This window comes from Vombatus ursinus, unplaced genomic scaffold, assembly GCF_900497805.2.
Source record: "Vombatus ursinus unplaced genomic scaffold, bare-nosed wombat genome assembly UNPS02012082.1, whole genome shotgun sequence".
In the NCBI taxonomy this organism is placed as follows: Eukaryota; Metazoa; Chordata; class Mammalia; order Diprotodontia; family Vombatidae; genus Vombatus; species Vombatus ursinus.
The window spans coordinates 2,970,295-2,985,683 of NW_020951860.1; the positions used below are offsets into that span (position 1 = coordinate 2,970,295).

Below are 15,389 nucleotides of genomic sequence, written 5' to 3' on the forward strand. Positions count from 1 at the left end.
ACAAAAATAAGCTAAGGCAGAGAAGAAAGGTAAAATCCATTCTTAGACTTGAGGTCCATTTAGTGACTTATAAGACTGCCATCCTCCCATTCCCAGTATGCATAATGACAGAGGTTACAAATGCCCAACAATTTATTTAGCCGCTACTTCAATCTATTGACTCTTTCAACAGTGAATCTTGCCAAACCTGACACAACATATAAGGCTGAGTTACTTTTATAGGTTTTACATAGTCAACCTTTTCATGTCAAGTGACAGGCTCCCCATTAATCAGCAAGAGTATTCACTCAAAAACCCCCTTACCTCATTTTGAACAGCTATTTCTAAAGCCAGAACCTCAAGAGAAAATGTCATGGGATGTTGTATAGAGATACACTTGGATAAACACGTCTAGAAGTGGCAAAAGTGGGGGAAACCTAGCAATGAGAGATTCTTCTCCTTTTACTTTTTTAAGAAATTCACAAGTAGATTTAGTGGTTGTTTATTTCCTCCAGCAATTAGATGTTGGTTTTAGTATATTGCTTTGGGTTTTAAATTCATAGGGTCATAGATTTGAGGTTATAAATGACCTTAATGTTCATCTAATTCCTTGATTCTATTCAGAAAATAGTGGAGATCATTGAATTGTGTGGTTTCTCCATCCAATTCCTTTCGGGTCATGAACACAGTAACCCCAGTTCTGCCACTCTTGCTTTGTAGGTCCTTATGGTTTCCGAGTGGAGTCAAGACAAGACTCCTTGTTGTTCCTTGGGGAGTTTTCTGAGCTTCTCTACTGTATGTTTAAGACAAGACTAGCCTCAGAAAAGTGAAGACACAATAGTAACAATAATTCACATTCTAGTAGCGCTTGAAGGTTTCCAAATGATTCTCCTCCCAACAACCCTCAAAGGTAGCTAGTATAAGAATTATTATTCTTATGATCCTCTGAACTGAGACTCAGCAACATTAAGTGTTTTTTTCCACGATCTCTCCTAAGTTTCAGATCTTGGCTGCAAACCTGGATCTCTTGACACCAGGGTTGATGTTCTTTCTAGGGTGCACCAGAATAAAGAATTTCAGAATTAATTCAACCCATATTTGAACAAGAATCCTCTCTCCAACAGCCCTGACAAGTGTTCATCCAACCTTTTCCTGAAGGCTTCCAATGATGAGTAACTTACTCTCTTCCCAAGCATTATACTCAGAGATGTGCTTGTAATGTTTAGCAACCAGCTCTCTGGAAGAAAAAAAAAGTATCCACAAGAGATTATTAAATCTGTATCATTAATATTTTTCCCAACACTTTCTTTAAGTGCAGACCATAAACCAAACAATAAATCAAGCCCTGATTTGTAGTGTTTACTAATTTCTGAGGCATAAAATACTCACACTGAAAATTTAACAATAGGCTCTTGAAGTCTAAGCCTACTCCCAACACACCCCTGATTATATTCCACTTTTAAGTATACAAAGTTGTCCTTTAGAAAAATTAAAAGCTAAAATCAGCATCTTTGCAACTTTCCTCCTTCCACTGAGTAAATCTTCAGCCACTAACTAAAGGTGTCAGCAAATTAGGACACTTTTTTGAAAAAATCTTTTTTTAGGACACCTTTTTGAAAAAAAAAAAAACTTTGGGTTATTGTGTTTGGTTTTTCTCATCTTTTCTTTTGGAAAGTTCCATTCCAACTTCAGTAGCATTGTATAATTTCCATTCTGTCTGCTCTTCTCCTCCCTCACCTCCCTTCCACCATAATAATAAGTGACCCAGAATAATGACTTTCAATAAAGAACATGAATCTGACAAGCAATAATTAAATATTTAATTCTGGCTCCTACAAAATGAGTTGATATTGTCAGCACGTGTAGGTGCGCACACACACACACATACACATACACGCCCAAAGATGAACATCCTAATAGCCTCTTTACCCTCCTACTCCCATCACTGTTTGTCCCTTCCCTTCTACTGCCTACCTGTCTTTTGAGTACACAAGCAGATTGTTGAAAAAGCAACCAGAAGCAAAGAATCTACAGATCAAGGGATTTTCAATGAAGTAATATAAGCCCCTTCATTTTATAGATGAGGAAACAGATCTAGAAAGATGGGATGACTTGTTCATGGCTAGGTGGTGGCAGTGCCAGGACTAGAGACTTGGTCTCCTGAAGGTGGAAAGTGGCATCTGGAAGAGTTTGCCATATAGAATCCCCAGGGCTTGCCAACTGGTTGGATGTGGGGGAGTTCAAAAGTCAGGGTTAAAGGTGAACCAAATATTACAAGCCTAGGTGACTGGGTGGATGGTGGTGGCATCACAGAATTAGAGAATTAGAGAGGAGCAAGTTTTAGGGGACATGAGAGGTGTTCACTTTTAGGTGTATTGTCTCAAGTGTCAGCAGGATGTTGAGATAGAATCATCTGGCAGGGAGTTCTAGGGAAAGATTGGGGTGAGTCAGAGATTTTGATTTTGGAACTGCCTGCATAGATGCTAAATGACATCATAGGAATAAATGAGATATCTTAGAGAGTATAGAAAGAGGTGCGAGTTAAGGATAGGAACTTGGGGGGAAAACCCACATTTAAGGGTAGAAGAATCATAGATCATTGGTAAAAAAAAAAAAAGAGAGAGAGAGAGAGATCTCACCGGCCATCCAGTCCAGTCCAGCTCTTCACAGTTGAGGAAACTGTGGTCTAGGGTTGTTTAGTGACTTGTCCGAGGTCACACAAATAGCTGTCAGAGATGACATTTGAACCCAAGTCCTCAAGAATCAGTGGTCTTTCCACTACCAGGCAGAGAAAATATGATCACAGAAGTCATTCATATAATCAACCAGGTTTAAAACCTTAGTCATCTTTGACTCCTTGCCCATCCTAGCCTTCACCTCCCTCTTCCCCTCACCAATCCCATCATTGAATTACATCAATTCAGTGCTTCCTCACCTCACCTCACTGAATCATGAATCTTCACCTCACTGCGTTCATTGAATCACGAATACGTTGTTAAGTGGACCTATTGTAGAAGAATTATGCTTTCCATACTATCCCAGCCTAACTAATAATACCTAAAGGCCTTAATAGACTTCTTTATCAAATCATCCTTTAACACTCAGAAAATGGTAAGCTATAGAAATAGCTCCAACCTTATAGCATTACATAAGGCAGACACAACAAGGAAGGAACTAGATATAGCACTTCAGTCCAATCAGGCTGAGTGGTTTCCTCCACAATGTGGTCAAAGTATGTGCTCAACTGTAGGAATGTATTTGGAGTGAGAAGCTATGTGGAGGATGGTGCAAATAGTTGACAAGGCCTGTCCTGGTCCATTTCTATGGAAAGCCCTTACTAGGTAATTTCACAAGGATAAAGTTGGGGTCATTTTCATGAACAGTTATGGTTTTTTAAAACTAACCTCAATGGACATCATAAGAGGTGTAAATGAAAGGTTTACAGCCCCATAAATTTTCATCTTCATAAAAAAAGTTGGTAGACATCGCCTTGCCCTGAGAACATCTGCTGGCTTCCTGTTCCTTGCTATAGTGACAGATGTTCTTTTCCCATATAGAAAGATGGTTATCCTACAGCTTCCAGTTTGTAAGTTCCAAGCAGGTCCCAAACATTCCTAGTGGAATATACCAGGGTTATTCCAGGAGCTACACATCCAGATTTATTGGAAACAATGGTTTCCTCTTTCCTCTTCCTTCGAAATCTTCAGCTATGCCAATAACGTCTAGGGAGAGCAAGGCATTATACATAAGGTCATATGGTCTGGGGGTCTTCAGGGGCCCTTAGGTGCTGTAGAAGCTTTGATATTCATGTGAGCCTACTCTGACCCTGCGTGGTCACCCCTTGATTGGTTTGGTGCCAAGTCTTCAGTTGTCTCACCAACTCCTAGTACATTAACTAGTTAATTTGGATGTTATTTATTGGTGGGAATACCTGCTTTCACAGGAGAAAGTACGTTAAATCTGGTCTCAGTTAATTTTTTCCCTACTGAAAATGGTGCTAGACCAACAGAAAGTACAAGGCCATAGTCTCCTTTAAGGGGTTGTTTTCAAATCTATTAAGGACCATAACAACTCAAGTGCTTGTTATGGGAAAATAGTTTTGAGGACTAATGATGCCAAGAGGGAAAAAAAAAGGTAATAATGTTCATGGGGGAAAATGAAGTTCAGGCTAATGGGTCCTTCACAGGTTCTGTTTACATACTTTTCCACCTGCCTCTCTGCTCTAACATGTTTCTGCTTTCTTTCTTTCCTAACTTCCTTTCTCTCCCAACTTTCCTTCATCTTTCCAGATGCAAGACGCAATGGGCTATGAGTTACCTTGGGTGTATTTTGTCAGTCTGGTCATCTTTGGATCCTTTTTCGTTCTAAATCTGGTTCTCGGTGTATTGAGCGGGTAAGCTGACCATCTCCATGTCCCCTTTCCAATGCAGCCGAGCAGGGCTCCATCACCAGGATCTTCGTGGATGGGACCCTTGTGGATGTAGGAAACACAGAAAATCAAAATCTCTTGGTTCAAATAAAATCACTCACACATTGACAACATTTGGCTTATGATTTGGCCTAGAAGGAGAGTTAGGTCCCAACATTCCTGATACCAGTGACTTGGGTGCCCAGTGGAGCTTTGCCATGCTCGGTTGCAGAGTGTATCTCACTAACTATCATTCCATTCTTCCAGGTCAATGATGCCGTAGGAAGGGACTGGCCCTGGATCTATTTTGTTACACTAATCATCATAGGGTCATTTTTTGTTCTTAACTTGGTTCTCGGTGTCCTTAGCGGGTAAGCAGTACCAAAGAAAACATTACTGTTTTTCATTTGTTTTATTTATTCTTTTCATTCTTGGCTTTACACTTTCTCTAGGTCTCACTAAACCTAGTGAGACAAGTGAGTCAGTTTCAGGAACCTTTAAACAAATGGCCTCAGCCTGTTGGGTAAAAAGCACAGACTCCCAACAATCAATCCACTGGTCTGGATAATAGACAATGGGGTGAACAGATGGCTTCGGTAAGAGATGACCAGGCTGATATGACATTCATTATACCAGCTATGTCAGCACCATCCCAAGTAGCCTTTTCATAAGAGCAGTATGCTCTTTTGTACTTCATAGTGTGAAAGTATGTGAGGGTATTCTTTTAAGTAGGGAAGGCAAAGCATCCAATTGGTATTAGGGAAGATTCATAGAGGTTGTTTCTTAATATATATAGCAGCCTTGTAGCTACCTATTTGCCTGAATTACAGAGTCATAGTAGGTCATTAAAAAAGAATGTGACTTACTTTCATTTAGCTTCATTTTGTACAACTAGAAGAATATTGGGTTGTTGCTTTTTTTTATCAGCTAGTAAAATGTTTATATTATTTATAAACCAAAGGACTTTATTGCTGATGTACCTTTTTCTCAATGGAACGGGAACTTGGTCATTTAAAGAAATAAACTATCTAGGGAGATGAGTGGTACATTATAATTTTGCTCGGTTTCCAAGAGAGTCTTCATTAACCTAACCCACTATAGTAGCTAAAAAAATTAGATCCAATATAATTTTGAAGTCAGATTTTTTAAAAAGTAGAGGAAATGGGGTGTGATTGGGGTATTAAATATCCCATGGGTAGACATCTGTGCACCTTGGGGAGCCAGCTGAATGCCTCCTCACCACCCACCTACTCTGCCATATGCCTACACCAGCCATGCCAAGACTGGCCCTAAAAACCCTTACTGATGAGCCTTTGGTTCATTGTTGTTCCTCTGTTGCCGCTTTTACTGAACTATATCTGTGATGACATTACAGTTATTTTGGACCCCAGTGAGAGTAGTTCAGCTCAGCTTCTTTTAGTAACCTTTCCTAGATGCCAAGGGCCATTAAAGCCAAGAGACAATCAGAGAAAAAAGCTTGCCTGTCATTGCCAGCTTGTACATAAGTCAGGAATAGTTACTGCTAAGCCTCAGAGAGCCTGGGAACAACACAGAATTGGTGTTCTTGGTCTGAAACTGGGGAAGAGTGGACTACCCCCACCCCACCCCCACCTCACCCCCACTCCCTTCCTGTCTCCTCTCTGGTATGGGCAACTTATTTACATATTTTACTGGCCTAATCCCTTTTTTCATTCCAAGGTGAGCTCATGAATGAAAACCAGTGAAAACTTTTAAGGGGGAAATAGTAAACAGAGGTAGGCGGAAAGGCAAGATCCTCTGATCTAATGCATGGAAGGTGGGCATTTTTTATGGTTATGTTCTATATTATATTCCAACACAAGAAAATATTTGTGTCTTTAAGTTCACCTCTCAAAGATAATTTTAAAACTATAGCCCAGTCCCACTCTACCTCCATCCCCAGAATAGAGGTAGGTAGAGAGGGGTGGAAAGAGAAAGGAGAGACTACTCATACTAGCAATTATTTAATAGAATCAATAATGTTAGAACTAGAAGGGGTCTTTTTGATCCTCTAGAACAGCCTACTCGTTTTATCAATGAAAAGGCTGACGCCCAGAGAGCTGAAGCAAATTGACCAAAGTCCCACACGTACCAAGTGACAGAGCCACAATTTGAAACTGGGTCCTCATCCAAAGAATAAGTGTACTTTCCCTCACACCATGCTGATCTCCTTTTTAACCACACTTCCTATTTTTGAACCCACAATGAATGAAACTAAATAATGTTCAAAGTCAGATCTTTAAGGATTAAACCAAAAAGTAACCCAATTATCTTCCTCCCTAAATCTGAATAACTGTGGAATCCTCTTCACAGAAATCTGAGGTTGAGGATAGGGATTAGGTCATTAAATTTGTTTCATTCTCCTGGGATCTTACAATTTTCATCCTTGGGATCTGCCCCTAATGTAAATATCACCCACATAGAAGCCCCTTTCTTAAGCAGAGATAGCTGGCATAACAAAGCAGGATGAATTGAGACATTAAGTAAAGAAAGAAAAAGGAAAAAAAAAGTCCACTTAAAGCCAAAAGTTGACCTGGCTTACTTCATCATTAGTTCCCAAAACCATTTCTGACCATCTGTAGTCAGTACTGGAGTCCAGTATTTCTGATAAATTCCTTAACCTTTGAGTATACAAATCTATTCAATGACCCTTCCTGGAAATCTTACTAGGAAGTACCATATAACCAATTCTTGGTGACTCTACTGTGTTCCTCATAGCCAAAGCTCTGCCCTCCAGAGTTCCTGGCAAGATCATCTGCTCTGTGTGTGCCAAATTCCCTGCCTAGGGAAGATGATCAGAGAGGAAGCTGGAGGAGAAAAAAAAATTAGGAAGGAAACAATTGTCCTTCATGGTTTAGGGAGGTCACTAGCAGCTAATCTTCTGCAGAAGAAGCAGGGAACTTTGCATAGATTTTCTCAAAAATCTGGATTCTCAAAGCTGAAGCTTCTTTTTCTAAACTTTTTCCTACTGGCTGATCTAACAGGTTAGATCCACCTAATCTAACCAGGGAAGAGGGAGCGAAATCACCAACTAGAATAATAGTACCTGGTAATTTTGTGTAGGGCAGTCACTTCTACAAACCTCAATAACTCCTGAGGGGATTACTGAGATAGAAAACAGCATGGCTACCAAAGAGAATAAATAGCTCAGCTGTTCCAGAGTATGGGAAATACAAATAAACCCAGCCCTTCACATCTTAATACCTGCATTACGAAAGAATTTGATAAGTGATGTTTATCAAAATAACCCTAAATTGGGGACAGCTAGGTGGTGCAGTGGATAAAGCACTAACCCTGGAGTCAGGAGGACCTGAGTTCAAAACCAGCCTCAGACACATAATACTTCCTAGCTATGTGACTCTGGGCAAGTCACTTAACCCCAACTACCTCACTAAAAAAAAATAAAATGAAATAACCCTGAATCTTAAAAAGTTCAACTATATTCAACATGCTTTATTCACAAAATCAGGAAAATCTGTACTTCATTTTAGAAAGTTTTCCAAGAAAAAGTATTTAGAATAAAATAATCTCCATGCTGCAAGAGTTATGCTTGAGGCAGCTGTGGTCAAAATGGAAAACGATGGATTTGGTAAAGACCAAACTTCATTTTCTAGTGTGACCTTGGACATTTAACCTTTCCTCTCCTAGAAAATGGGACAATAATGCTTTGTACTACTTATCTCAAGGGTTGTTGTTAGGACCAAATGAGATAAGGTATACAAAGTATTTTGTAAATCATAAAGCATTATGTGACTGTCAACTATCATTTATCTGGCATTGACATGGGATGAGGGCTCTGTATAATGACATTTCTAGATGATGATGATGGTGATGATGATGAAGTTGTGAATGGTGGTAGTGGTGATTATATTAATTTTTCATTTAACCAGGATATTTCACTCACTGAAAATCCATATAAATGAGATACTACCTGACACTCATATCACATTATACATTCAAATTGTATACATATGTGTGTACATACACACTCGTACATATATATGTATATTTTCATACATACATATATACACTTTCATCATCTAATTTATTCTCACAATAGTCTTATGAGTTGGGCAAGGCAGGCATTTTTCCTATTTGACCCTTAATTACAATCCCCTGAAGAAACTTCATTTTCAAGAGCCAAAAACAATTATAGAGACAGGTTCAAGACTATTCCTGAAATTGTCTTTGAGACTGAATCAGCTAATATTCCACAGAATCTAAAATCTTCAACATCTTTTTTCTTCTAAAGAACAGCAGAAAAATGCCTTCAGTTGGCAACAAATGGTATGGAACTTGGAATCTCTTTGGCTTAGTAATCATTAAATCTTTGTCCCTCTGACCAAGATAACCCTGACCCAAGAATAAAAAGGAAGAACCAATTATTTAATGGAGGAGGAAATTTATAACCTGTGGGGTTTTAGCAAATTGTCACAGATTCAATTTGTTCAGATTCAAAACTCTGTTTTAGAAGGCTTGAAGTGAAAAAAACTAGGAAATATCCTTCATTGGGTAGGTATGCAATTAGCTTCTGAGGGAATTTCTGCCCCTCAAAGCTGTGACTTTAGAATAAGATTTAAAACTGGAAAATACTTTAAAGCTCATCTAGTCCACCAGTCTATATGTCCTAGACTTTTCAACTGCATCTCCCTTATTGTATGTTTTACATTTCTAAACAACAACGCAGGAACTCTCAGACCCATTTTTCTTGGTAGCTATTGCTGGTGACGAATGTATTTCTTCCTTAAGATAAAATCCGGGGTTGCGACTGATTGTAAAACCTAACTTCAGTCCCAAGACCCAACACAGCTCCCATGAGGTTAGGGTTTAAATGTCTTCATTAGCTCAGGCCCCAGTGCAGAAAGATGGCTGGCATCCAAGTAAGAAGATAAAGGAGCCAGACTCTGCCATCCACCAAATCATTACTGTCTTTGGTTTGGCTGAGACCAGCCCTTATTTCCCTCCTCACTGCCACACATCTGGGTTATACCATAGGATCACTGGGCCTACAGGAGGATCATCTCCTGCCCTTCCTCGAAATATGTAATTGTACAATTCAAGGAAATGAAATCTTAAAACCCATGAAACTGATAAGTAACTGATAAGCAAATGCAAAACCTTGCATTTTTCATCCCCCACATTTTGTGTGAGCTTCACTTACGGTTTTGGTTACATAGATAATTCTCATTCCACTGGGTTCCAAAATAAAAACGACTCAATTTCCCCTACTCTGATTTGTTCTAGGTTCTGGACAAGTCACCTGACCTCTTGGAGTCTCAGTTTCCTTATTTATTAAATGAGGGACCTTTCAAAGTCTCTTTCAGCTCTAAAATCCTATTATCCCATCATCCCCCAAGAGGGAATTCTGATTATGACCAGAACCTGAATTCTCTCCTACTCTGGATTGCTTGCAAAAAAAAAAGTGAAATATTTAGTTACTCAGTGCCCTCTTGATTCTAGTACTTGCCCCATTCCATAGGAAATTAGTTAGGGGTTCATTTTCTATTAGGAATGGGAAAGGTATAGATAACAGGATAGGCCTTGAAAGGTAGTCTCTGAGGGAAGTCAAGTAATTAACAGACTGAAATGGAATTCTGGATGCAGGACACCATCCCTTAGGGGCAGGATTGAGGTTGGGTTGGTAAGTTACAAAACAGGAGGCAGATAAGCCAGCATTGCTGCCTGCCACACCCCACCATTGGTACATAAACATGATTATGTGCTACTGGGGGCGGGGGTGGGTTTGGGGGTGTCCATCTTCAGTGCCAGCTGTCATTCTGGTACTTTTTTCCATAATATAAAAGCTCCCTGGGAAAGTAAATGGAGTTATGTGGTTGGCTGGCCAGGAGCCAGGGAAAGAGAAAGTTAAATCCAATTAGAATTGGATTCAATCAAAATTAAAAAGAAAACTCAATCCAAGCCAGAATGTCTTTAAGGAAGCAGTTGAAGAGAAGTCATTAGAATGAGCCCCCCCGCCACCTCTCCCAACTAAAAAAAAAATTCCCTGCCCCACTTTTCCTGGCTTCCTTCCTACTAACTATCCTCCACACATAGAGCCAGAAACCGGCTGCACATCATTCCAACCAAATGGTGAATGCAGTAAACAGTGCAGTGAATGCAGTAAATAGTACAGACAGACTACAGAGACAAAATGCTCACACTCAAAAGTGCACGTGGAAATAATGCTGCCAGTTAAGTGACCATCCTATAGTTTATCTGGGCTGCCCTTCCCTCTTCTCTATTTGGATATCTATTCCAATTGAAACATCTGAGGAAGAAATTCCATCCTATCCTAGTTGATTTCTATAAGCTCTCAGCTTCTGGTTGGAACTTTTCAGGCAGAGGATGGGAAAATTAAAACTGCAGGTACCCACTAAATTATTCCCTAAGTCTCCTTGGAACCAACATGATGAAGAATAAATTAACAATGATTCTTCTGTGAAAGTTGAAAGCCAGTCTTATAAGTAGCACCAGCCACACCATTCCACCATCTTTAACACACAGGCATACACACACACCCATATACTCTTCCCTCCCCCCCATACACACACATACACGAATTTGAGTTCAGAAGAATAAAGCAAAAGAGCTTTACATGGAATTCAAGATTAACAGATAAAGAACCACGGTCAAATAGAAAAACGAACAAGAAACATTGTCCCAGCAAAATTCTAATTCCATTGAAATCACTATTGTTTTAATATTAAATTTATCTTTAAATTTTCATATTATCTGAGATTTGGGTTTTTTTTAAATAAAAGGTATTTTCTTGTGTTTGGAATCTTTGCTATTTATTTATTTATTTGTGGGAAAGAACCTTTGGTCTGAAAATCTTTTTGGACATGCTAACAGCCATTGGATGTTCTTAAATGTGGAGAGTAGAGATTGCAGAGATTAAGACACTCTCTCTGAATGCCCTTTATAACCTAATTAACCCTGAGACTTCCCAGTTGTCTACTAAGTACCAGGACGCTGACTGTTTAAACAAGGATGAAATCATGGGTTCTATTCTTTAAGTTTTCACAGCTGCTACATGTAAGGGATTCTTAAGAGAGTAGGTGCTTTAGAAATGCTAAGATCATGATCTAAAGTAGAGGCAACCTTCCCCACCCCCATTTAGGCTGTTTTGTGATGGTTCTGAACACCCTCTTCAGTGCTTCTTCCCTAGTCATGTGACACGAAGAGGAGTGTATAGAGAGAGTATCTATCAGAGGTAAGGGTATATGGGCAGGTTTTCCTGTGGAACCCCAACTAATCCTGTTGTTTTTTCAATATCCCCACATCTCCTCCCCTTCCTGCTTCCCTCCTCCTCCTCCTCCTCCTTCTCTCTCCCTGTTTCCTCCCATCCCACCCACCACATACTACTCCCACACTCTCTCACCAGAGAGTTTTCCAAAGAGAGAGAGAAGGCAAAGGCTCGAGGAGACTTCCAAAAGCTGCGAGAGAAGCAGCAGCTAGAGGAGGACCTCAAAGGCTACCTGGACTGGATCACTCAAGCTGAAGATATTGACCCTGAGAATGAAGATGAAGGCATGGATGAGGAGAAACCCAGAAACAGTAAGCAACTCTTCTCTATCTTTGGGCTTGGTGTTGGGAGGGAGGGAGCAAAGGTCACAGACTTCTCTCACACAAACTTCTATAGGATTCAATAGTGAACCCTCTCGGGACAAGGTAATTCTCATAACTAGAGCATTGTGATATTAATGGTAAAGAGAATAAAGACATGGATGCAAAATAATTACTATTGGTCCAAAGAACTTGACATTTCCTTCTGATATCTTTAACATTAAAACGTGTGTGTGTGTGTGTGTGTGTGTGTGTGTGTGTGTGTGTGTGTATGGAGGGGGAGAAGGAACAACTGATAACTGCTGATAAAGATTTTTTTTTTGGCTAGGCAATGGGGTTAAGTGACTTGCCCAGGGTCACACAGCTAGTAAGTGTTATGTGTCTGAGCCCGGATTTGAACTCAAGTCCTCCTGAATCCAGGGCCGGTGCTCTATCCACTGTGCCGCTATCTGCCCCTAAAGATTTTCTTTTTAAGACAGCACTTTTATCAACACTGTTACCTCTTTGCATGCCAAGTTACATTTTCCAAACAATTAGAAAACTTTTATATTTCATAGGATTCTCTCTCCTAATGTTTGGTGGCTCCAGGTACTTCCTGTACAGAGAATTGAACATGTTCTGTGTGTCCTAACTGGGAATTTGGGGAAGGGAGAAGATGGAAGAAGAAAAGTAGGAGCTCCTCATTGGCAGTGGTAGAGGACACAAGTCTATGACATGCAAGTCATAGCTAGGAGCATCCTTTCTTATTCTACTGATTGATTAGATGAATTTGTCAAATTCATCCTTTGTGACCAATTCATCTGAAAACTTAAAACCATAACCAAGCCAGTAAACATATGAACGAAAGACTGTGGACTATTTAAAAAAAATATTAAGAAAGATTTTAGGCAAGAAAGATCAGTTTTGAATGAATTGTCCTGAAGGTCAGAGACAAGAGTGTCTAGCGGTATTGGAATTTAGGAACTGTCGGCAGGCAAATTCACTAGACAACTTCTTTTCAGCACTAAGTTAAGTGGACGGGTTGTCCTGAAAGAGAGTGAGAATTACCTCTTAAAAACAGGAGAATTAAGACCTCAACTCAACCACTCAACAAATTTCAAGGCTGGCATCCTTATCTTATGATTAATGGCTATGAGCATTATTCTCAGTATATGTTATTTTAGGAGTTCATTATCTACTATTTGTTGCACCACCATTCACCATCCACAGGGACATGTTGTCCCCCAGCCAGAGCAAGAACTTCTATGATAGTTCATCTTTCTCCTTTTTGCCCATTAAATGAGGTAATTCTAGGAACTGAGCTCAGATCCTAGAATGTGCTGTGTTGCTATAACAAAGTAATTGTCTTTCATGTCCTGGAAAAACCTGTCCATCCAAATTCTAAACCAAGATTTGGAAACAGAACATCCCACCCCAGTCAGTGGGATCTCCAATGCTTAGTGCGTATGTGACCTTGACCACATCACTTAAACATCACCACCCCTACGCTGACCTCAGTCTTGTCCTTTGTAAAATGAGAGGGTTAGACTACATGGTCTCCCATGTACCAGTTCTTAATCGATGATACTTAGATAACTTTTAAATCTATAAGATAACTTTTAAATTGTAGATAACTTTTAAAGTCCTATAAGCCTATGATTCTACAAAGAAATGCAGGGGAAAGAAGGCTTGGACCTGGAACAGTTCAAGATCCTTTGAACTATGAACCAGCTTCAATGAACCAGGTCCACTGAACTAAGTTCAAATCCACCTCAGACACTGTCAATGTGACCCTGGGTAAGTCACATAACCTCTGCCAGCTTCAGTTTCCTCATCTGTAAAATGAGGATAATAATAGCACCCATCTCCCAAGATTTTTGTGAGGATAAAATGAGAGAATATTTATAAAGTGCTTTGCAAATCTTAAAACACTATATAAAAGTTAGCTGTTATTTGTAGTAGTTATAATAACAATACAGTGGACATTAAGGATTTTAATTCATTTCAACTACTGATGCTTCATGCTCTGGGTTTTGTTTCTGTCCTAAAAAACAGCTGTGTTTTATTAGAATCTAGCAGGATGGGAATTATGAAGAATTTAACCCTAGGCTTTACACTATTAGCTTCCTATTCAGCAGATTTTGCTTTTGGCTCTCAGGATTTCGCCTTTGCCTAATATCTAGACTTCCCAAATCTTTAAACCCACGCTGGGAGGTACCAGGCCTTCTAAACTTACTGACTTCTGAGCTAGTGTGGCTCCTCAGGTTGAGAGACTGGATACACCTGAACCCTAGTTACATGCCTTCCCTTCCTCTGACACTGCCACCAAATGTGAGGCCCCAGTCTAATCAATTACTCTTCTCTTTCCTTTCTATTTTTTATCTCCAAAGACTCCAGTTCAAAAATTTTAGGGGTTTATTTATAGGAAAGACTACACAAATTCAGAAGTAATATAAAGCCAAGTAATTGCAAATGTGTATTAAAGAAATCAATCTTCTCCCATATAGAGTACCATCTAATTTTTCTAAAGTCATCCTTAATGAAAGTTCCCCATGGCTAATTTAACCATCTTGATTCCATCTAGGCGAGAACATCAATCCCTTGTGGCCTCACACAGAATGGAATTCAAACACTTAGGTTTTCTGGATCAAACACATTAGAGCATTCTTCCATTTTCAGCCAATGAGAAAGCCTCCTAATTTAAATGCACTTGTACTCATTGCATAATCTTTTAGCTAACTTGCTTCCCCTTCCTCTCTCCTAAGAAAGAGAGGAAATAGAAAAATCCATCACAAAATTTTTCCCATTAGAATAATTCAGCCCAAGTCCATAACAGATATCTTTTCTTTATTCAAGATAGTATCAAATAGTTTATAGGCAGCTGGGTGGTACAGTGGATAGAGTGCTAGACTGAAATCAGAAAGATCTGAGTTCAAATTTGACCCCTAACACTTAATAGCTATGTGACCTTTGACAAGTCACTTAACTTCTGTCTGCCTCAGTTTCTTCATCTGTAAAATGGGGATAATATCACTTAACTCACTAGGTTCTTATGAGAAGAAAATGGGAGCAACTTTTTGTCGTTTTTAGTCACGTCTGACTCTTCATGATCCCATCTGGGGTTTTCTTGGCAAAGATACTAGAGTGGTTTGCCATTTCCTTCTCCAGCTCATTTCACAGATGAGGAAACTGAGTCAAACAGGGTTAAGTGACTTTTGCCCAGGTTCACACAATTAGTATGTGCCTGAGACTAGATATGAACTCACAAAGATGAGTCTTCCTGACTCCAAGCCTGGCACTTTATCGACTGTTACACCTACCTGCCTTTAAAGTGCTATATGAACATTAGCTATTATTGTTACTGTTACTATTATTCCCTTCTGGATCACTGCCTAGTTGTAGTATAGGAGTTTGAATAGCTCAATGAAACTATGAGCTA

General features: G+C 39.5%; 1 protein-coding gene across 1 annotated transcript in view; it reads left to right on the forward strand.

The window, feature by feature from the left end:
- Positions 1-15,389, forward strand: part of CACNA1C (calcium voltage-gated channel subunit alpha1 C) — a 752,540-nt gene that overhangs the window by 502,399 nt on the left and 234,752 nt on the right. Inside the window, exons 7-8 of the mRNA XM_027857289.1 lie at positions 4,655-4,758; positions 11,790-11,962. Coding sequence (XP_027713090.1) covers positions 4,655-4,758; positions 11,790-11,962 — 277 coding nt within the window. The remainder of the gene's footprint in view (positions 1-4,654; positions 4,759-11,789; positions 11,963-15,389) is intronic.